The following is a 24153-nucleotide window of genomic DNA, read 5'->3' on the forward strand; positions in this document are numbered from 1 at the left end:
AGCTAATTGGCAATCACATTTACCACGCTTATTTGTCAGCAGCATTTTTTTTTACCATGCCTTTTAGCCACAAGAGCTCCCAGAGTGACTTGTCTAATATCAGTTAAAAGAAACACACACAAGCCAGTTCCTGCTTGCAATCTAAAAGACACAACACATAAAGAAGAAAGGATGAGGAGGGAAGAGGAAAACACACATATTCAGACCCCAGTTTGTAAAAGCTACCTAGCAGCCAAGGGCGTACCCACCACGGGGCAAGTTAGGGCAGCTGCCCTACTCTAGAAGCCAGCTGCCCCCCCCCAGGCAAGGCCAAGCACGGCGGAGAACCAGGGAGCGCGGTGCGGTGGGCGGGAACGCTGAACTCGCGCTCCGCTGGGCTCCGCCTCCGCCCACCAGCCCTGCTTCTAGGGAGGGGCACAGCCCGGCGGAGCGCGAGTTCGCCGTTCCCGCCCGCCGCGCTGCGCCCTCCCTCCAGCTCCCCGTCGCGCCCTTAGGCAAGGCCAAGCGCGGCGGGGAACCAGAGAGCGCGGCGTGGCGGGCGGGAACGCCAAACTCGCACTCCGCTGGGCTGGGCTGGGCTCTGTCTCCGCCCACCAGCCCTGCTTCTAGGGAGGGGCACAGCCCAGCGGAGCGCGAGTTCGCCGTTCCCGCCCGTCACGCCGCGCTCTCCCTCCAGCTCCCTGTCACGCCCTCAGGCAAAGCCATGCACGGCGGGGAACCAGGGAGCGCGGCAGGGGGGCCTTCCTGCCCTGGCAAACTCCTGCCTTGCTGCCCCCTTTCCTGGCGCAGCGGTGGCTGCACTATTGCCGGCGCCTCCCCAGCTTTCCTCTCTGTGACAAAGGCACCCGCCTTTGGCCAGGGTCTTTTCGATTGGGCCATCGCGAGGCAGTGGGAGGAGCTTGGCTCCGTCATCTGCCCGCATGCAAAACCGTGCAGGGGTCGGCAGTTGCTGAGAACAGGGTCGCAAGGAGAGAGGGGCGTCTGCGCGGTTCCAGATCTCTCTTTCTCTCTCTCTCTCAATCTCCCAGCTGGAGGGAGGTCGCGCCATGGTGCGCTCTGTCAGGCTGTGCTCCGCCTCTGCCCATCAGCCCGGCGCCTCTGACTGCACTTTCCCCGCCCACTTTGTGGCCCCTCCCCTTCCGTGCCTTGGCCCCTCCCCTTGCCCCCCCAGTTTTGATCCTGGGTACGCCCATGCTAGCAGCTCTTATAAAGACAATCTGGAACGGAAAATGTTCAGAGAGAAGAGGAGGGACCAAATGAAGCTGGTCTCTCAGCCAAGCTGATGGTGGGGTCTTGCTTTCCATCTGCCTGAAGAAATGGCTGTTGCTAGATGACAGCTGAGGACGGAAAGAGCCAGATGGAGCTGGCGTCTTGGGAGAGCCATTGAAATTGCCTTGACTCTCTCTCTACTACAGCCTGATGGAATGGCTGCTGGTCAACGATATTAAAAACAAACATACTCATGCAGACACACACTGCATTAAGTTGCTAATGTTCCCGTTGTTTCCATCTTGCCCGTAATAACCTTTTAAAATATGTATATATAACTAAAGCACCTTCTAATGCCACAGTCAACATTTGCATCTATTAGATTCCTTTGCTCTGGTCACAACTGCTAATTTCATGGACAACTGTGCAAAACGGCAATTACAGTGGCCATCAGTCGACTTCCAGATGGTCAATAACCATGACTGATCTCCCTATGCAGCCACAAAGTTACAGGCATGGAGAAGACCTGAAGGCCAATGAGTCCCATGTTTTGCACTAATGTATGATCCTCCCTAACAAAATATTAGCCCATGTCTCCCAGATACTAATCTGTAGGCAGGATAAGCCAAAAACCTTCCTGATCTGTGCACTGGTGTCCCCTGTGAATAGAGGGGAAAGAGAAGTGCTTGCCTTCTCAGGACAAGCATGGTTCATCCACTCCTCATTCTCCTTTACTTCCTTCTGACCTAGATTAGTTATAAGCAGTAGCAGAAAACAAGGGGTGCCTCTGCTCACCTGTGGCTGCTGCTTGGCCACATTGCTGCTGCTTGCTGGGAGCTGGGAAGGAAAGGTGAGCCAATGGGGAGGTTGGTGCAGTGCAAGCCAGTGTGGTGTAATGGTTAGAGTGCTGGACTAGGACCTGGGAGAGCAGGGTTCAAACCTGTACTCAAACCATGAAGCTCGCTGGGTGACCTTGGGCCAGTCTCCATCTCTGAGCCTAACCTACCTCACAGGGTTGTTAGGGTGAAATGGGGGGGGGAGCCATGCACAACACCTTGAGTTCCTTTGAAGATAAAGGTGATATATAAATGCAATAAATAGAAATAATAAAAAATAATAGGATAACAATCTCCACTTAGAAGGCTTGTTGAAAGAGGAAAGTCTTTAATAGGTGCCAAAAATAATAGAAATGGTTCCTGTATGATATGTAATGAGAGTTTCAAATGGTAGGTGCCACCACGCTAAAGGCCTGATTCTCATTTCACGTGGAACAGACTTCCTGATAAGATGATATTTGCAGAGTGCAATGAGCAGCTGGGTATGTAAAGGAATTTTCGGAAATTCTTCTACACCCTATTCTACTAACTGGTCCCAGTAGTGGAAGTTTCTACCAATGCAATGGAAAAGGGGAAGGGAATTGTTCTGAAATGCTTGCCCTGGCAGAATGTTGGAGAAAGTGTGACACTGAATTCCTCCCCTAGTTCAGGAAGCAAGGAATGAAGAGGGGAGAGAGAGAAAAAGAGAAGATATAAAGGAGCTTAATGGGGGGAAGCCGCTATTCCCTAAATGGGCACTGAGAGTAACTGATTAAACAGGGACCTTTAAAGATGCACAATGAGTTAACTGGATACCTACCCACAGCTGGTCATCCTGACCCACAGGACTTTTCTTTACAAATGCTCCATAATACGTTGCAATGTTCCTGTGATGGGAATATTTCTTCAACATGTTTATTTCCAGTTTGATTTCCTCTTCTTCATCCTAGGGCAAAAAGAAGGGTGGGGAGATTACGGGGGCATCAATATACAGAGAGAGTTCTCAGAAGCCTGACCTGAGCCCAGTGCTCAAGGCAGTGTTTGTGGAACTCACTGCCACAAGGTTGGAGAGCTTTAAAATGAGAATGGACAAGTGCTTGGCAAACAGGTCCACCAACTGCTAAGTTGCACATGATGTTAAATGCATTACTTCCATATGTCATGATGCTGATGGAAATTGCTCCCCAATGCAATGAGGATCAAAGCACCCAGAATTTGCTTAGGTACTATCTGGCCTGTAAACAACAGCAGGACCAGTCCATGGCATTTTGCTGTCTGAGGGAGAGCACCAAATGGTAACTTATACCTCACACATCATGGTGGTGCGTATTGCCCAAGGCTAGCCAAGTTACTCTGTAACCTTGAAGCAGAAAATCCTACAAGCACCCCTCCCCCACCTCCCTGGCAGTAAAAAATACTAGGCTCTTTCCAATGCTGGTCCTTTTCAAATTACACCCATTAATGGATATGCCTCACTTAGGTACATTAATCTGAACTGTATGCTCTCTGCTCTGTCAGAATCAGTTTCCTGAGGCCACTGCCTCATTTTGCTACAGCAGAGCTGGCTTTGAACAAACTGTTGTTCAAAGCAGCTCTGACATGCGAAGGAGATGTTGCTTGCTTGATGTGCTACTTCTTGGGTTGATGTTCACATTTAGAAAACCAATCTGAAACCCACCCAGACCTAAGGTGCAAAGCACACGCCTTTAACCTCAAAAGAAAGACATTCACATTATGGCCAACTTCATTTCCGATGACCTCCTCTATAAGTATTATTATTAGTATATATTTATTTATTCATTTATTCATTCCCCTGACAGGGACACAAGATGTCTTACAGATAAAGTAAGACACCTAAAAGCAGACCAAAAAAACCCCCAAATCATCAAAAAGCAATTAAACATATCTATCTATCTATCTATCTATCTATCTATCACATGACAACATTAACTGGCAACATTAACTTCACCATGTGGAAATCCCTTGCAGACAATCACAGTGCCTGGAGACAGATAGTCAAGTTATGTATCCACAGCAGTGACCAGAGGAGGAATGACCACTGGGAGGAGCACAGAGAGAAGAAATGCCATGCATGGTGCATCTGCAGCAGCACAACCAGACACCTTCATCTACCCCAGCTGCAACAAAACATGCCTCATCCATATTGGTCTCAAAAACTACAGCAGGTGCTGTAACTCTCCAAAGGTTTGACTTTACCCCTGAAGGTGCATTCTTCCATTGTGTGCTGAACCAAAGGTGAACTGTTCTGGAAGCTCTGGAACCGCCATCTTGGTAGTCAAGATAACCCCACAATTAATTGGTAGCAGTTGTAGCAATGAGCTCATACACGTTTATATTTGCTTGCTTTCATACAGGCTAATTGGATTGCTTTGAAGTTATCCTTATCTGGGGGCTTGGGGTGCAGGGCTCTGAGCCCAGAACAGGGAACAATCTGCAAGATTTGGGTATTTGCCACTTATGCCCTCATCTGGTCAGGTGCTGCTTTTGTTTTTTAAAGAACTTATAAATGTTTGCTTGGGTGTGGACAAGCTATCTCCTTACTGCAGCATCCTTCTGTAAACCTGGCAGGGTGGTTTGCTGTAAGTCTACTCTACACCTTTCTTAAATAAACTGGCATTTTTGAGATCCTTTTTTGGTATCCCTAAGTCTCCCGTTTTTAGCAGGAAACCCCGTATTTAAATCCGTTTCCCGCTGGCAGCCCAGATGGTAAAATATCCCTTAAATCTCCCGGATTTTAAAGGAAGCAGCTCCTCTCCCTGAACCTTCCCCTCCCCTCCCTATTCCCCAGAAGCAGCCACTTGAAAAGGCACCATCTTCCCCGGCCAAGCCGCGACCTCCCCCTCTCCCCTCACCCCCCAAAAGCAGCCTCCTCCTTTGCCCTGCCTCGGCCTACGTTTCTGCATCTACTGCAGGGACGTCCAACAGGTCGATCAGGATCGACTAGATGCCTTTTCCTTTGCTTTTGCCTAAGAGGCAAGAGCACCTGGCCCCGCCCACTCTCCCCTCCCTGCATTTTCTCCTGATCTCTGGAACAGAAGACGGAGTTTTTGCTGTGAGGCAGATTGCCTTCACAGCGATCTTTTGGTGAGCGACTAATCCCTTCCCCCTTAAATTTTCCCAGAACACCCCCCAAACGGAACTAACTTTCCTCCCTGAACCCCAATAAAACAGGGCTTAAAATGGGGGAGTCCCTCTCTCTAAAAAAGCTAAACAGCTTTGACCCGAACCCCTAAAAACGGGGCTCTCCTCCCCTCAAAAAACAGGGGGGAGATTTTTAAAATCACTGCCAGATTTTAATTCTGAAAGTAGATAAGCAGTGCTTATCTTGCATCTCTTCTTCCTCCCTGTGCAGTGCTGTATATTGTGTGCAGAAAAGGAGGAATCTGGAGGGTGTGTGTGTGTGTTGGGGTGATTTGCACATCCACCCTTTTGTATGTGCCATCATGTTCTTAGGGTGTGTTATGTGTGGTTGCTTTTGCCTACCATTTAGACAGCTGCCCATTTTAAGCCTCTGCATTGGCAAAATTCTGTTGCTGAATAATAGTAATAATAATTAAGCAGGCGTTTTAACTCTCTCAAAGACGTATTGTATTTTTTTTAAAATCATGGGGGGGGGATCATGGTTAGAGGTGCTATAGGGAAGAGTGATAAGCTTATTGATATGCATAAACTGCTACTTTCCAAACCGTAATCGATAAGTGTTTAAATCACGGTTATTCCCCCAAAAGAAGCATTGTTAGAAATGTACTTTGTGTACAGCCCAGAGACTTTAAAATAGAAAACTGGGAACCCGAAGCCTTGAGCTATTTTGTTGGCTTGGGGGGGGGGGGGAGTCCTGGCTCTATTAAAACCTGTGGCAAAATTCCCATTTGACCCCCTGGGGGGCAGAATTTCATCTGTTTCAGTTTGGCCTTGGGAGAAAAAGCAGAGTAGAATCTTCCTTTTCCTTGTGGTGAGAGAGGGGTCAGCAACCTTTTTCAGCAGGGGGCCGGTCCAAAGCAAAGCAAAGATGTTTATTCGGCTTTATGCCCATCATAAAAAACCGGCCTGAAAACATGGTCTGAGGTCCACCGTCCCTCAGACCATGTGGTGGGCCGGACTATATTTTGGAGGAAAAAAATGAACAAATTCCTATGCCCCACAAATAACCCAGAGATGCATTTTTAATAAAAGCACACATTCTACTCATGTAAAAACACCAGGCAGGCCCCACAAATAACTCAGAGATGCATTTTAAATAAAAGCACACATTCTACTCATGTAAAAAGTGGGGAGGGTGAAAAAAGATTGGATGCAGGTGGGATGAAATGGTCCAGACCTTTGGAGTCAATGCTATATTAAGTTGTGTGGAGGGAATATTAAAGCTGCCATCTGATACGCATTTATTTGGGGGGAAGCCCATGCAAATGCAGTGGGATTTACTTCTGAGTAAACATGGTTAGGTTCAGATTGCAGCTTGCCTGTTTCTGGCTTGCCTCAAGGCAGGGTGATCAATAGATTTGAGGGTCCTGATTAAACCAAGAAATAATATGTGTCAGTTACACATTGGTTGCCCAGCAAAATGAACAAATACAGCATAGCACAGTTAATAACAGGCCAGCACCTTGAGTGCCAGACAAATTCCACTTAAGCAGTTCAACCTTAGGCTTGATGAGAAGAGGGTGTACTTTCTATAAAGGCTTTTGTGTACAGACATAGGCACGCACACACACACACACACACACACACACACACATCCTAAATCCCTTTCGGAGTGGTTGACTAGTCATGGGCAGAGCCAGCACCGGAAGCCGCTTCTGCGCATGTCCAGACATGCACAGAGACGACTTCCGGTGCTGCGCCTCTGGGATCCCTTATTTTTTAACGGGAGACTTGGCAGCTATGCCCTGCACCCAGCCACTCCCATGATCCTTCCTTTGGGCCTGCGGTTCAGAACACATTGTCTCCTGAGGCAGACAGATTCCAACTAAGAATATACTGTTAAAAAAACATAATCACCACAAAAACAGCACTGCACCAGACCCCTATTTTTCTCCATTGAAAATAGGGACTTCCCATTCCATAATGATAATTTTTCTATTTATACACCACACATCTTACTGGGTTGCCCCAGCCATTCTGGGCAGCTTCCAACATACATAAAAAACATAATAAAACATTAAACAATTTTTTTTAAAAAAAACTTCTCTATAGAGGATTGTCTTCAGACAGTTCAGAGGTCAGATAACTTCATACCCTCCAATATTTCTCCAATGAAAATAGGGACGTCTTAAGGAAAAGTGGGACATTCTGGGATCAAATCAGAAACCGGGATGGTTTCTCTAAATCGGGGACGTCCCTGGAAAACAGGGACACTTGGAGGGTCTGAAAGCAGTCAGTTCTTAAAACCATGTTGGAACAAGAACGTCTTAATCTGACAGCAGGACAACAATGAGGGAGCCAGTCTAGCTTCTCTAGGGAGGGAGTTCCAAAGTCTGAGAGCAGCCACCGAGAAGGCCCTCTCCACAGCGTGGCTGTGTGTGGCGGAACTGAGGAGGGCCTCCCCTGAAGGTATCAGAACCTGGGCAGGTGTATATGAGGGAATACAGTCTTTCAGACAGCTTGGACTTTCAGACAGCTTGGAATTAAGTCGTATAGGGCTTTATAGGTCATAAACGGTTACGGCACTTTGAATTGTGCTCGGAAACAGACAGGTAGCCAGCCAGTAGAGCTGTTGTAACAAGGCAGCTGCATGCTCCCAAAGCTGAAGTTTTCAAGCACTTTTCAAATGTATTACAAAGCATTACAAATATTTCCCCAATTTTTCGAGAAGTAAAAGTTGTGCTTTGCATCCACCACAAACTCACTAGGTGGGCTGGATTTAGATTTGCAAGAAGGCTACCCAACAACCACCTGGAGCACAAGGCTCAGAGGGGTACCTGTCACAGGATATCAGCTCAACTTTCTGCAAAATAGTACAAAGCAGCTGGTCTTTACTTGCAAACCTGGCACCAATTCACTGCGAAGCCATTGCTGTGCTAACGTTCTTGTAAAGAAAGGGGAGGGCGTGAAAATCTACCACAGATTCAACAAACAATGTGGCTGATCCTACTTAAACTCATGCTTGCACATTTATATGGAAGGGATAAACTCAGTGTTGTGAAATGGACTACACTAGCAGCATTAAAATGCTCCCCCCCCCCAAAAGACACCCATATGAAGCTATTTGGAGGCAGACCATAGTTCCATCTTACTCAGTATTGTTTACACCAGGAGTCAGCAATCTTGGGTCTCCAGATACTGCTAGACTTCAACTCCTAACACCCCCATCCTCCATTGCCAGAGTGGTCAAGGGTGGTGGGATGTGTGGCCCAACAACATCTGATGACCCAAGATTGAGGAAGGATGTTCTACAACATGTGACAGTGACTTTTTCATCCCTACATGGAGTTGCTGGAAACTGAACCTGGAAAGCGTGTACTGAACAACTGAGCTACCGATATCTAAACGGTACCGTTATCTCAACAACTGCTACCGTTATCTAAAATGCAACCTCCAACTACACTTCAGGGCTACAGAGCCCCTCTTATTGGCACAATGCATACAATAAAAAGCAGACACATTCAATCTTTTCAGGCCCCAGACCCATTTATGGTCCAAATATGCCTTTGAGACCCATCTCTTAATCTTCTACCATATATCTGCATGGGGGGAGTGCTCCTGTTGCAACCCACCTTGAATCAGGCTACGATCCACTGGTGGGTCCCAGCCCATCAGTTGAATAGCAGCCTTGAAATCCACTGTGTGAAATGTGAAGTATTATGATTAGTTTGCAATACTTATCTGGCATTATGAATGGAGGAACACAAAGGAATAAGAGCCGATTGAACTAGAGTGTCTGGCAGCTGCCCTCATTATATCTGTTTCCCCTCAAAAAGAAGAATGCAACCGAGACTTTGATCTTGTCGGAAAAAGAGCCCTGCCCAGTTAATTCTGTCAGATAACAGGAAGTGCGGCTGCTGGGGAGATGCTTGCAAAAACCACACTGACTCTCATATCCAATGCAGCAGACTGAAAGTTCCCAGGCCCCTCCCAAAAGCTCGACACTGAAGCAGCTCTTCCTGACAGATGGGCAAATCATCCCAGGGTGATCACCACAGCATCCTGCTGCCTGAGCAGTTTACAATGAAGTGGCTCAAGATCAAAGCTTAAAAATGAAGGGGGACCCAGAGCCACTAAGCTGCCAGAGTCCTTCAAACGGAGCAAACTACACTTCGCAGCCACTTTAAAAGCGGAGGGTGCCTCCCCCCCCCCAAAGCCTTTTCAATGGCAGCACCTCAGTGACAGAGCCTTGCACCCAGAAGATCCCAGGTGTTGATCTGGGCCTGCAATGTGCACCACACTCAGCAGTTATGGTATGTTTTGTGCACACAGAAGAACAGCCATGATGGATTGAAATGGATGGTGCCGTGCAATGTCTGTCTCCCCTGTACAAGTTGATCAGGCCCCAGTTTGCTTTTCTGCTGCTTTTGATAATGGCTCACAGAGACCTTGGCATTATGACTAGAAAAGCAGCCGTGTCACCTAATCAAGAGTGAGAGCATAACTTGTTTTGGAAAATCGATGTAAAAGGTCCCTGAGCAGGGAACCACTGATGCAGCAGGGGGTCCCAATTGGTCAGATTTCTCCCTCCCAGGTCAATTATGGTGATTCATAGTCCATGTTTTATTCCCTTTTGGGGGGGGGGAGTTCAGTACAAAACCTTTGACAGCTACCACCAGTCAGAGAAGCCAACACTGGGTCAACCGTCTAGCTGGTAGTAGGGAGCCCAACGTAGCCATTCAGTTTTGTAGTCCTGCCACACCAATTTGCAAGATGGGCGGCAGCAAATAAAAACTGTTTCCCCCCCACCTCTTTCCTCTTTTAAACAACCGGTGGGGTGGGGAATCGAAACATGTATTTGCATCAACAACTTGTGGGTTGCCGGCCTGTCTACAGTGGCCTAGATTTCACAGAGCAAACGGCTGGTATATACAGGGGGCAGTGATGTTATGAAAACTCAGCAGGGGCTGCAGTGAACCGACAGGAAATCTTCTATTTGCTATCTCTGGAAACAGATAATCACCCAGAAATAAGTAGGAAGAGGCTCCATTGCTTCATTATTATAGACCAGAAAAAATATACACAACTAAGCATCATCTATTGCCATGCCCCAATTGCACAAGCATGATTGAAAACGAGACCAGCTCAGTTGCCTTTGGAAAAGGGATGTGTGGTGCAAAGAACTGTATTTATACAAGCAGGTCATTTTCTCCCATAAAGAAGCCATAATTTTAACACTCAGGGATGGGTCCCTTATAACGCCCCTCTTGTAACTTGTAGTATTAACCAGCAAACTCCTAACAACTCTCAGTACTCTGGGCAGTTAAAATGTAGGAAAATGGCTATGCTAGAGTTATGTGTGCATATAAATGCATCCATTTGTGAAAATGGCATACAGAGATGCATTATATTAGGAAAAGATTGCTTTGCAGAAATGTATAAAAATGAATATATTAGGAGAAATTTAAACTAAAATCTTAGGAATTTTCATGAAAACTTAAAAAGCAAGCAAGCCAGCCTGCCACCCAACCCACCCATAAGCTGATGTGGAAACTTGAAGAGCTTAATTTAAGGCTGGAAAACCAAGGCTGGAGACACCAAGAGAAACTGAAATTGTCAGATGTTGCCATCCCTAACTAATCTTCCGTTCCATTTCTTCTTCAAGCTAGAGTGTAAAAAAAGCTGGAAACTGCTTCTTTTCTATAGAACCGCCTCACCACTTCCAGCAAAGCCTGGTGATCTCTCTGCTCACCTCTGTCACATTCATAACCTTGATTGCTGCAAGCTGCCCAGTCTTCACATGGCGACCCTGGGAAGGCGATAAGAACACAATACAGGCAAATAAGCACACAATGCTGGCATAATTATGCAGATTAATGACCTGTGTAAGCCACTGAATCAAAGCACCAATTTTTCATCAGACACAATTTTAAAACTGCTCAGCTGAGCAAAAGTCATTTGTACAGCACCTGACAGTGAACATAAAAACTCCTAGGATGATAGTCCATGACGTGGCTAGCAGAAGCTGAAAGTGAGGATGTGAAACCCTCACCCTACATCTGCCTACGTTCTGTCCTTTGCATAAGCGTACCCGGGGGGCAGGCGGGGGCAACTGCCCCCCCCAGAAGCAAAAAATTAACGTATTTTACAGACCATAACCAGCACTTTTCCCCTCCAAAAACTGAAGTGGAAAAGGGCAAACGGGAGACGTGCTTTGCTTTAGCGAGAGCCGCTCAGTCTCCGCTTGCTGGGGGGGGGAACACAGCTGTAACAAAAACACATCAAATAAATAAAGCAAAGTGGCTACCAGTAGTTAAGCAGTTAAGACAATGGAGCAGATATCCCCTTTCAGGCAAGATTTGATAGCTCACCACTTCACCCTATTGTTCTTCAGTGGGAGTTGTTAATGAGCATTCAGGGATCGCATTAAGAGTTCTATTGGCAATTTAATGAGGGTGCAGAGGATTCAATTTGACTGAGGTGGCTCTGCAGGGCTAAAAGGAAGTGAATAAGAAAAGGGGGGCTGTAGCTTTGACAGACACAGTGATGTTTATAAAAAGCAGTGGTGTTCCAGTCTGCCCCTCCTCCTGCATCTGTATACAGTGGAACCTTGGTTTATGAAGACTTCGGTTTATGAATTTTTGGTTTACGACCCATCTGGAACGGATTAATTCACTTTCCATAACTTTCAATGGGAAAGTTCGCTTCAGTTTATGAATGCTTCAGTTTATGAACAGACTTCCGGAACCAATTACACCCATGCTTCGGGTTAAGTACACTTCAGGTTGAGTACTCCACGGACCCATCTGGAACAGATTAATCCACTTTCCATTACTTTCAATGGGAAAGTTCGCTTCAGTTTATGAACGCTTTAGTTTATGAACAGACTTCCGGAACCAATTGTGTTCATAAACCGAGGTACTGTGTAAATCAAGCAGAGAAAAAGCTGCTTACAAGGCTCCTGTACAGGCGTACCGGTATCTTCCTCTTGCTGCAGAGTTCCAGCATCACAGCATCACCCAGAGGCACCCACAAATATGAGTTATCCCTCTCTCTATTTCTTCCTTCCTTCCCTCCCTCTTCCATCCTTAATAAAATATGGGTGCGGCAGATAAGCCCCACATAGAAAGCCCATCAACATGGGGGAGGTGACTCTTTCAAATACGGTATTTACCAGTAATTGGGGGGGGGGCGAGGCACCTAGGCCTCTAGGAGTTGGCTGCTATGCCTAGGACAATTCAAGAAAGCAGAATGACGCATATGCTATGGTAATATATCAATAGAATCATAGAATTGTAGTCGGAAGGATCCACAAAGGTCATCTAGTCCAACCCCCTGCAATGCAGGGATTTCCCCCCAAGGTGGGGCTTGAACCCACAACATGGTTGAAATATTATGCTGATATGCAGCAACGCCTTGGAGCTGTCGTGACTGCGGCTGTGCCTTGCCTCGCCCTCGCCCGCCCTGCCACCCCCTCTCGCCTGCCCGACCCTCCCGTCCTCTCCAGCCAAGCAGGGTAGCCACCAATGCTGCCAGCCCCAGAAGCACAAGGTGGCCGCTGCCCCTGCTGCCGCGATATCATCGGGCCCGCTTGCCCTGTAGCCCCGCCCATGTCCCCACTTCGTGGCCCCTCCCCTCCCATGCCTTGGCCCCATCCCTGAACAACCATGGCTTCCCCCCCCCCCCAGTTTTGATCCTGGGTACGCCCCTGGTCCTTTGGGTAATATTGAAAGAAGATTAGACAGATTTCTGGAGATAAAGGCTGTCAATGGGTACCAGCCATGATGCCTGTGATCTCCCTACATAATTAGAGGCAGTTATGCTTCTGAATGACAGCTGCTGGAAACCACTGGAGGGGAGAGCTGCTGTTGCAATCAGGTCTTGCTTGTATGAGCTGGGTTCAAGGTTCTTGTATCCTGGACCCTGACAACTTGGGTCCAGGATACTTCAGGGATTGCCTGAAACCTTATATTTCAGCGCAATCATTGAGTTCATTTGTAGGAGCGCCATTGGTTGTTCCCCAAATTGGCAAGGCTCATTTGGCAACATTGAGAAATCAAGATTTTAGTGTCATTGGCCCAGCCCTGTGGAGCTCCCTGCCAATAGAGATTCAGTGGGCACCTTCTGTGCCAACTTTTAAAAGGTTTCTATTCCTCCAGGACTATGCAGCTAGTTAAGAATGCATCCCCCACAATGGATCTATTGATGTTTGTTTTTTTTTATTTCCTTTTAACTAGTTTTTAACCTTTTATGATTTCATTGTCTGGTTTCATGCTTTTATATTGTTGTAAACTGCTGTGATATATTTTTCATGATAGATCAGTATATGAATATATTTATAAATAAATAAAAATACAGCCTTCCGTGCCCACCCCACCCCTCTTGCTCCCACAATAATGGTCTCTTCAAAGCAGTATTTCTGAAACCGCCTCTAAGGCAGGGTAGCAGACAATGCTCGGATTGGCAGATTGTTCAGATAAGTAAGGAGTCTGAAAAACCAGTATACACCAAATTCTAAGAACTCAGGAAACTGTCTGATACCAGGTCAGTCTACTTTGTCCATCTAGCACAGTGTTGTCTATTCTGACAGGCAACAGCTGTCCAGGGCAGTAGAGTCTTTGGCTGTTGGGAGCTGCAGTACAACACTATCATCCCCTGTGATGGCAAAGATGGAATATCAGGTCCAAGAAAATACTGCATCCCACATGCAGACAGGCCACGCAGAACAAGCTTCCACTGACAGCGAGACTGAACGTTTCCTAGGATTCCAACACCACCAAAGCTTCTGCCTGATTTTGGGTGCTAACGCCCTTCCACCAGCAACCCCCCATGCCCCATTCCTCATTGTAATGCTTTGGAGAGGCTTCCTGGGGGTTGCAGAGAGAAAGAGGAGATGGGAAACATTATTTCTATGAATCTCCTCACACGCATATACTTATCAATGTGGCTGTCTGTAGCAGAGCCAATGGCTAAGTGAGGCGACTGCCTCAGGCAGCAGATGCTGGGGGGGGGTGCATGGGAGTAGACCCCTTGCTGTTTTTTAAGTTCCCATGACCTGTCCTGGCCACCCTAAACCAGACTGCTACTTCAGGTGCAGGGGAAGATGCTTCTTCTTCTTCTTTGGCGATCACTCGTAGCTGAGTAAGATTGTCTTCCATGAACATGGTTTTAACAATGGGTCTGTAAGTGACTGTGGAGGCCAATTCTGGATCCACACATCCTTCCACAGTGGGGACATTGGTTTCCAGATGGGAGTTGATCACGGTGTGGATTTGCCTTCACCAGTGCTGTGTAAGGACACATAAACACCATAGATTTAAAGCACTAAGGTACCACTAAGTAGTTAGATGCCTCTCAGCACTACAATTCACAGCTCTCCTAGCAAACTACAGTCACCATGGTTTTGTTTTGTTTTTTGAGTGGGGTGGAAGGCCATGACTTTTAAAGTGGTATAACGGTGTGCATGTGACCTGAGATTCCACTGCCATCCTGTATGTATGACTTCTGTATGTAGAATGGAAAGTGGATAGCACCATACTTTTGCCCCAAGCAGCAAACTGCAGTTTTGTAGGGTTGGTTGCTGTCTGAGACAGAGGAGGTCTGCTCTTATTTTGTACCCAGCTAATGCCACTCACTCCTACATTGCTTCCTACTACAGCTCCTGCTCCTTTATGGAAAGCCATTGTTTGCAAATGTTTCCAGGCATTGAAAACTTCACAGTATAGTACGAAGCCCTTCCAGACAGGCTGGCACCCTCATTTAAAGCCCAAACTTTCCCTGGCTACTTTCCCTGGAACTTGAAATAGTTAATATTCTTTTTCTTTGAACACACACACACACACACACACACACCTGGCTTCCATTGCAATAAATGGCCCATTTCTCAAGGATCACACCATTTTAAACCCAGAGCAAATTATTCACATCGCCCATTGTGACAGCTGGGCTGGGGGGGGGGGGAATCCATCACTCCATGGCAGTTAATTAGCAATGATCTTTCACCATAAAGTACCCAGATGATTCCTTGATGGGTTTATGCACTTCTGATGAAGGACTGTCCCTTTTGTTTTAATCACCTCCTAAGAGAGCCTGGGAAGGAGGGAGAAGGAGAAAGAGAAAGAGATATGCTGGTATTATAAACTCCCAATGGCAGGCTCCTGTTGTTTGTGTGTTCGTTGTTTTCTTGATTCAGCATATTCAAATCAGAACGGAGAGATTGTGTTTATACCATCACTTCATGGATGCAAAACACAGGTAAAGTTTGTAATTCTAACAGGTGGTTTCAGTTAGGGAAAGGGCCTCAGCTCAGTGATGTTCTGCCAGGGTTCAATCCCTGGCAGATCCAAGTAGGACTGGGGAAAACTCCACATCTGGCGTCCTGGAAAGCTGCTGCTAGCCAGTGTGGACAATACCCAGTGTTCAAAATTATCATTGTTCAGGGCGCATTTTGCGACAGGGAATTTCATTCGCACGAGCAGTTTCTGAGCTCTGGGAACAGTACCGCGCCTAAGATTTCAGATTAAAACTGCAGAGTGGAAGGAAAGAAGGAGCTATTTCTGCCTCCCCACTTCCAGCTATTCTCTGAAGACTGGAGAAGAGACCATCTTATGAATATTAGGGGGGTGGGCAGGGGAAAGATTAGACCATGTGAAAAATGAACAGCTCCAGTTCATTCATTTTCAGCTTTGTATTCATGTTATAAAAAAAGTGTGCTTAGACATTCCACTGTTGGGCCGATAAGCTACGTTTAAGATGCCATTTAGCTCCTAGCTTTCATATCTCAGTTTCTAACACTAGCAATACTGAGCTAGATGCACCGACCAGTGGTCTGACAATTATAAGGCTGCTTCCTATATTCATAATCTAAAAGGACCCCTGGATGGTTAAATCCAGTCAAAGGCGATCATAGGGTGCGGTGCTCATCTCGCTTCAGGCCGAGACAGCTGGCTGGCGTTTGTCCACAGACAGCTTTCCTGGTCATGTGGCCAGCAGGACTAAATCACTTCTGGCACAACAGAACACTGTGACGGAAACCGGAGCACACAGAAATGCCGTTTACCTCCCCGCCACAGCGGTACCCATTTATCTACTTGCACTTTGACGTGCTTTTGAACTGCTAGGTTGGCAGGAGCTGGGACAGAGCAATGGGAGCTCACCCTGTCACAGGGATTCGAACCGCCAACCTTCTGATCGGCAAGCCCAAGAGGCTCAGTGGTTTAGACCACAGTGCCATCCGAGTTCCTTCATAATCTTAGTATGCTCTTACTCAGGGGTCAGCAACCTTTTTCAGCCGTGGGCCGGTCCACTGTTCCTCAAACCATGTGGTGGGCCAGACTATATTTTTTGGGGGGGGGGCAATGAACAAATTCCTATGCCCCACAAATAACCCAGAGATGCATTTTAAATAAAAGCACACATTCTACTCATGTAAAAACACGCTGATTCCCGGACCGTCCGTGGGTCGGAATGAGAAGGCGATTGGGCCGCATCCTGCGGTTGCCTACCCCTGCTATAGAACTGAGTGATCCATAATAGACATTGTAAATCACGAACGGTGGAGAGACTGAAAATGTCAGTCTCAAAACTGTAAGAAGCCAAGGTTTGACACAGTTGTATCCCAAAGAGATAATCTGGTTTAAATTTAGCAAATGAGCACAGCAAAGCTCAGGCTGCTAAAAACTGTTTCAAAGCAGATTCTGGCCTGCTTCTCAACAATTAACATGAGTCACCCATCCTACAAGTCAACTAGGGCTGCTTTTCTCACATTGCCATTGTGTCAGAAGCACGTCAATATTCAGAACTTTACAGGTTTGTGAAGACTGAGTGCATTTAGGCAAGGCAGGAGCAGAAGCAGCATGGGAAAAATTGGAAAGGGGTGTAAAAAATGACTTTGTCAGGAGTACACAGTAGAACAAGCAACCAAACCCGAAGAAGAGGGAACCTACCACTAAGCTTGGCTATGTATTAAGAATGCCATGGCATTTTAATAGGACACAGGAAGGAATTCTCCCCAACTATGATTTTGGTTTCCCCCCACACACTGTACGAGACAGTACATATGACCACAACTGAAGATGGAAAGAGTTGACAGAGGAGACTTATACCGTTAAATCAGAGGAATTGCTTTTGGTGATGCCGTATCCGTCTCCCCCAACAATAGGCAGAGGAACCACAAAACTTGTTTTGCATTAGGTGTTGCAGTTTGCAGCTTTGTAATGACATTGTATAAAGAGGGACTACCAGGTGGCTTAGTGTCATGAAATATTCCCCTGAATGCTATATTCCCTCCTTCTCTCTCCCCCCCCCCCATTTTAACATTCAGGGATTACAACACATTTCACTCTAACATATTAAAATAGCCAGCATTTCCCAAATAAGAAGACTCTGATTCCCAAGGCAGCAACAATCCAGACAAACACTGGCAGCTTTCCTCTTGTCTCTTGTGCTTGCCTGAGGATGTTTAACCTTAAAGAAAGGGGTGCTGGATGCTCTAGGAGCAGGAAGACCACATTCCTTTAAGGGAAACTTTCCAGGGATCGCATGCCAGTAGTAGGTGGGGCCAGAGGCAAAAGTGGGTGGAGCAATCAATGCAAATTTTACCAGGATGCACTGGGCTGCTTTCTCCACACACACACACCCCACTCCTCCTTGGGATGGCTGCATTTGCCCCCTGGCCTGCCATTCCCTAACCTTGCCTTATGGGAAGAGGATAGTCCTAGCTACAAGGGCAGCCTGGCCATGAAGATACGTGCCTAGCAGTGCATTCTGGCACAGAGGAGAGACCTGTGGGGAAGGTGGCAATCCCTGTGCTGCTCTTTCTGTGTGTGAGATGGATTTGTATTGACCTTCGGTGAAGTTTAAGCAGCTTAACAACATCCAGGGCTGCAACATCTGGGCCCCAAAGCATTTCCTTCCATTGTAGAAGTGGAAATGCAGAATGTGTCCTTTGCTTAAGGTTTCTTGAAGGGGGGGGGAGGGACCACGAGCAGAAGGAAGTATGAATAGGAAGCAGTAGAATGAATAGAAGATTCAAAACATCACCAGCACCAAAATGCATATAATGACACTTTGCATGGGGGGGCAGCGGGGGGGCAGCCTCTATCATTTGTGGTCGCTGCCACATCAACTACACATCCGTCAAAATATTTGACTTAGCATTTCAGTTTTAAAAGGCTGAAGAGAGGCTGTTAAATAGCCACACCCACTAAAATCAGCGGTGTTTTAATTCCGATAATGATTAAATAGGGCCAGCCCCATGACCGTTCGCTGTCTCCAATGGAAAACCCATCTATAAACTGAATGTGGAGTATAACCCAGTTGGAAGTTCTCCCAAACAAGCTCTTTTGAAATGGCCTTGGCAGAAAGGTTGTAATTCCACTGTCCCGCTAAAGCTAAGCAGCACTAGGGCTTATCCACATCATAAATTTAAAGCCCTTTCAAAGCACTTGGCTTTCCCAAGGGAATTCTGGGAGCTGTAGTTTGCTAGGAATTGTAACTCTATTATGCAGTAATAGACCCAAACAGGTAAACTACTGTTATTGAGATTCTTTGGGGGTAGACCATGTGCTTTAAAAGGGTGTTCAATGTGCTTTAAAGATATGATCAAGGCGTTTAGAAACCAAGTCTTATGAGGAACGATTAAGGGAGTTGAGTATGTTTAGCCCGACATAAAGGAGATATCAGAGCGGAGGGCTGTCACATGGAGGATGGAGAAAAGCTTGTTTTCTCCTGCCTCAGAGGCTTCAAGTTACAAGAAAGGAGATTCTATCTAAACATCAGTAAGAACTTTCTGGCAGCAAGAGCTTTTTGATAGGAGAGCAGACTCCCTCAGAAGGTGGTGGACTCTCCTTCCTTGGAGGTTTTTAAGAAGAGGTTGGATGGTCATCTGTCATGTATGATCTAGTTGAGATTCCTGCATTGCAAGGGGTTGGACTAGACCAGGGTTTCCCAAACTTGTGTCTCCAGCTGTTGATGGACTACAAATCCCACCATCCCTAGCTAGGACCAGTGGTCAGAGATGATGGGAACTGTAGTTCATAAAGAGCTGGAGACCCAAGTTTGGGAAACAGTGAACTAGACCCTTCCAACACTACAATCCTATGGTTCTCTGTTCCTGCCCCCAAAGAGTGTGTTAAATGTGTTTTAAATGTATGATGTGGACGCGACCTTACTGAAGAATACTGTACAGTACTGAGAACTGAACCTTGCTCTCTAACAATGGTTGCAGGACAGTATACACCACTGCACCTGGGTGAGGGGCAGCAGGATCGTTCAGAGATTAGCAAAGCAGAGGACATGGTACGCACAGCTCTAATTTCCAGCAGAAAGAAATAGATGAGCAGTTGAAATGAAATGAGTGGAGTGGTTTGGCTGCAACTGCCTGCCACTCGGCCATGCACCCACCCCAGCAACTTCTGCTTAAGGCACTTAGAATTCTCAAGAGGAAAAACAGCTGACTGGGCAGTTCCAAGAAAACAGCTAAATATACAATGGCAGCAGCCTGACCTAATGACTAAACAAGAAGAGAGAGAGGGGGGGAAGAGCCCTTTCTGGCAGCTTTAAAGGAATACAAACAAGGAACACAAGCTTTGCCGAGACAATAAATCACATACTTGGGATGCACGTTTCTTGGTCCAAACAACAAAATGACTTCCCCAGATTTTGCAAGGCAAAAGTAAAACTTGCAACCTGGAGATTGATTTGAAGGTTCGGGCAGATGAGAGTTGTAGCCCAAAACATCTGCATAGCTGCCAAGTTCTCCCTTTTTTTAAGGGAAATTCCCTTATGCTGAATAGGCTTCCTCGCGAGAAAAGGGAAAACTTGGCAGCTATGCATCTGGAGGGTGCCAGGCTGGGAAATGTTGCTTTGAATTGAATTGGGGGATCCTTGGACATTGAGACATTGCTGAGCTGCAACTCCCATCTGGGCTTGGGTCAAAAATTCCCCACTTTAAAAACACCCACTTAATGGGGAAATATGAAGGTAGGTTTGTGACATCTTCCATCTACTTTCTTACCTTGCCATCCACATGTGAACTGCAACCCCCCCAAAAAAAAACCCCCTCTACTTTAATAATTGTATTTTTGTGATCACTTATCTGCAGAAGCAATTTGGCCTTTCTTTTTTTGCAAATGAACTGCTTGAACAGATTTAATCAATCTTTTATGTTAAGATGGAAAGGGCAAACATTAAAGGAATGTTATTTCTCTTTCAGCTTCTTCTTTTTTTAAAAAAATTGTCAGGCTCACTGCAAACTACATGTGTGGACACTGCGCGTAAATAAATCATGGAGTCTGTTATCTAAATTAACAGTATATTTATTTCATAAATGTGGCTTTCCTTATATATTTTGGGGTGAATGTTCTCAAGAACAAAGTTATAAAAGCAAGATGTCTGAGCAAATGCAGCGTAGCAGAAATGATCTGTAAATTGTTTATTCGTTGTTTTTTCCATTTAAAATCCCAAGATTCTTTTAAAGAAAACAACAGAAAAGAAACCCTCATAAAATTTTACTCAACAGAGCCAGAAGCTTTCTGGCATCAAAAGAATGCATTGCTTCAAAAAAGAAAAGAAAAAAGAAAAGAAACTAGAGAGAAAAAGTATTTTATCATATGCTTTTCCCTAAAAAGAAGTACCCCTCTCTGACTAAATTACTTAAGTGCTACTCAAGATGCATTTGTAAGGAACAAATCAAGTTCCTGAGTGATGATATAAGCAATATATGTGGATCCCACCCACCCCCCTGCAAAATAATGTGTTGTTATTTTGCAAGCCAAGCAGAAGCCAATGAAGGGCTGATTAAACTTGAACATATATCTTGTGTGTGGCTTTGGTCATAAAGCATGGATCAATTTATAGTGAGATTGGCATGCCACTGTTCTTCGTTTTCCATGAGAGACAGTATGCTTCTGAGCAATTGCAGGTGGGGAAGAGTGCTGTTGTGCCCTGGTCCTGCTTGCAGGCTTCTCAGAGGCATTTGGTTGGCCACTGTTGAGAACAGAATGCTAGACTAGATGAGCCATTGGCCTGACCCAGCAAGGTCTTGTTATGTTACTATGAGAAAACTGCATCTTCAGTCAGGCGACATCTAGCATGATGCTGCAGATAACCAGTGGGAAGCAGTTGCAGGTTCCAAGATCTCAGCCTAAGTCCTATGTTGGAAAAGAACGTTGCATCTGCTTTGCCTGTAGAAGATCCCTCATTCAATCAACAGCATTTCCAAGGAGAAGTAGGGAAGACTCCTGCCTGAAACCCTTAGTTATGTAGACATAACTAAGGTAGATGGAGAAAACTAAGCTTGTGAGCATGCTGAACAGCAAACAGGCACAGGCAAAACAAGATTAAGATTAAGAACAAGATCTCCTTCCTTGGAGGTTTTTAAAGCAGAGGCTGGGTGGCCATCTGTCTTGGTTGCTTTAGCTGAGATTCCTGCCTTGCAGGGGGGTTGGACTAGATGACCCTTGGGGATCTCTTCCAACTCTATGATTCTAAGTCCCACCAATTGCAATGGGTTTAATTAATTTTGGTTGAAAATACTAAAAGCTGCAGTACTTAACTCAAACTTACCTGGGAGGAGTAACCTCCATTTAACTCAGGACTTGCTTCTGAGTAAACCTGCAGAGGAGTGTCCTGTGGCTTTGGTTGGATCACACACAGGGGAGTTCTAAGTGACTCATTCCGTTAGGGCAAGGATTTCGTCCCTGTACAATTATGGAACTTCTGCCTCCTCCCCGGGAACATCCTAAAAGCTCCAAATTTGGGGAGGATGCTCGTTCCAATGCACGAGCATGAATCCTTGTGCTAATGGAACGAGTGCATTGGGTACCACCCACAAAACTATCTTATACAGTATTGCTCTCCCTGTGTGTAACGATTTCTTTTCTGGCTTGTGGAGTAAACAGGGTTCTGTGGATCTGATGGAAAATAAAGCTGTCCTCTTCCACCACAAAAGGATACCAAATGGTAAAGTGGCTACATCCATAGGACTCTGTAGGAGTCCTAAGAGCCCTATGCTGATCTTGCCCTAGTGACTGCGGTGGGTTTGAGACCTCCAGTGCAATAGGATATGTGCCATTAATAGGCCACATAAAGGGCCTTCTGATTACAGTACTGTATATAGTTTCTGGATGTGTTGGCAAGGAAAGAGCAAGAACCACTTCCAGCAAACCAAAGGAGCAGAAATGCTACATGATTCCCCCCCCCCTCTGTATGCAGTTTCCTCTAAGTTGTTTCCGTCTACTGATCCTAGACATTGTTGGGAAAGGAAAGGAAACACACACTCACACACATACACACACATTGTTGGGAAAGGAAAGGAAAGGAAACACACACACACACACACACACACACACACACACACACACACAGTCTTTAAAAGCTGTTAATAACTATGCTTGAAGAAGAAAGCCCTTGTATTCAGGGTTTGACACATGCTAGGACAATTAGTGTGACCATCTGCAAAAGAAGACCTAAAACTGTGATGTACCATTTATTTACATAGCATGAACGTTTATGGGGAAAAACAAACAAATGCCAAACAAAAATTTAATCATGTGACCAGCAGGACTAAACCGCTTCTGGTGCAACGGAACACTGTGATGGAAACCAGAGTGCACGGAAATGGTGTTTACCTTCCCACCACAGTGGTACCTATTGATCTACTTGCAGTGGTGTGCTTTTGAACTGCTAGGTTGGCAGGAGCTGGGACACAGCAACTGCATTGCATGGATTTGAATTGCTGACTTTCCAATCAGAAAGCCAAAGAGGCTCAGTGGTTTAGACCTCAATGCCTGCATCCTATAAAAAAATACCTGGCTCATGAGTAAAAGCAGGAGATCAGGCAACTCTGTCTTATGCTGAATCAGACCATTAGTCCGTCTAGTTCAGTATTACTTGTACAGTATCTGAATTGAATGACAGCAGCTCTTGGGGGTTTCAGATGCAGAATGTTTCCCAGCCCTAACTTGATATGTCAGAGATTGACTTGAGGGCCTTCTGCATGCAAGACAGATGCTTTACCACTGAGCCACAGCCATCTCCTGAGTGAATGAATACATGGGAGGAGCCTAGAGAGGATGCCAAGTCAAAAGGGTGGAGTCCAATGATTCCATCACAGCACAAGGTCAAATGAAACCATTTTCTAAGCCCTCAAAATACTGGATTTATTCAAGAAAGTACTCAACACTGAAGGCCAAAATGCAAAGTGGGTGGAAAATACCGCCTCCGAAAATAAGCCATACCCTGAAAATAAGCCATACCCTGAAAACAAGCCATACTCCGAAAATAAGCCATACCCCGAAAATAAGCCATAGTGATAGGCAGTTTAACCTTGTACCATACTTAATTTAAAAAATAACTGTACCATACTTAATTTAAAAAATAAGACATCCCCTGAAAATAAGCCACCGTGTTGTTGTTGTTTTGAGGAAAAATAAATATAAGACGGTGTCTTATTTTTGGAGAAACACGGTATACCTGGCAGTTGGCAACTGTATCTAGGGGAGGCATGCAAGAAGTTTAAGGCTCAAGGCCACAGCCCAATGCATTTGTCCTTCCAGCCTGCTCCCCACCCCCATTCTTTTTGCTCTTGGGCATACATGCTTCTTAAATTTAGCCTTCCAGTAATTGCCTCCGGTGCTCCAATCCGCTCAGGCTTTCTGCACAGCACACAAGCTGCATTCACACTTCATAATTTAACAAGGCCATGCAATCCATTGTACTCCGCCCAGATTTCTTCCTCCCCCCCCCCCGCCCAAACATAAAAGATAGTTTTATTTATGCAATTTTTTTGTCTGCTCCAGAGAAAAGTTAGTCTCTCAATTGGCTGTTTTACACAGACCCAGAAACACCATAAGTGGGGGAAAGAAAGTCCTTTCCAAAACCAAAAACCAAGAGCTCAAGTCTTTCCTTCCCATGGTCAAAGGACGGGTCTTGCCATACTGTAAAAGTGTGCCTGCTTCAAATAGGACAGTCCTCTATTTGAAGGCACCCTCTAGTTGAAGAGCTGTCCAGTCTAAGCCACTTCTTC

At 45.9% G+C, this 24153-nt stretch overlaps 1 protein-coding gene across 1 annotated transcript in view; it reads right to left on the reverse strand.

Moving 5' to 3' along the window:
• NRK (Nik related kinase) overlaps positions 1 to 24153 on the reverse strand; it is a 113272-nt gene that overhangs the window by 78746 nt on the left and 10373 nt on the right. The window contains exons 3-4 of the mRNA XM_035113283.3: positions 10879 to 10935; positions 2845 to 2970 (exon numbers count right to left, since the gene is read on the reverse strand). Coding sequence (XP_034969174.1) covers positions 2845 to 2970; positions 10879 to 10935 — 183 coding nt within the window. The remainder of the gene's footprint in view (positions 1 to 2844; positions 2971 to 10878; positions 10936 to 24153) is intronic.

Source organism: Zootoca vivipara, chromosome Z2, assembly GCF_965207765.1.
Source record: "Zootoca vivipara chromosome Z2, rZooViv2.hap1.1, whole genome shotgun sequence".
Lineage (NCBI taxonomy): Eukaryota > Metazoa > Chordata > Lepidosauria > Squamata > Lacertidae > Zootoca > Zootoca vivipara.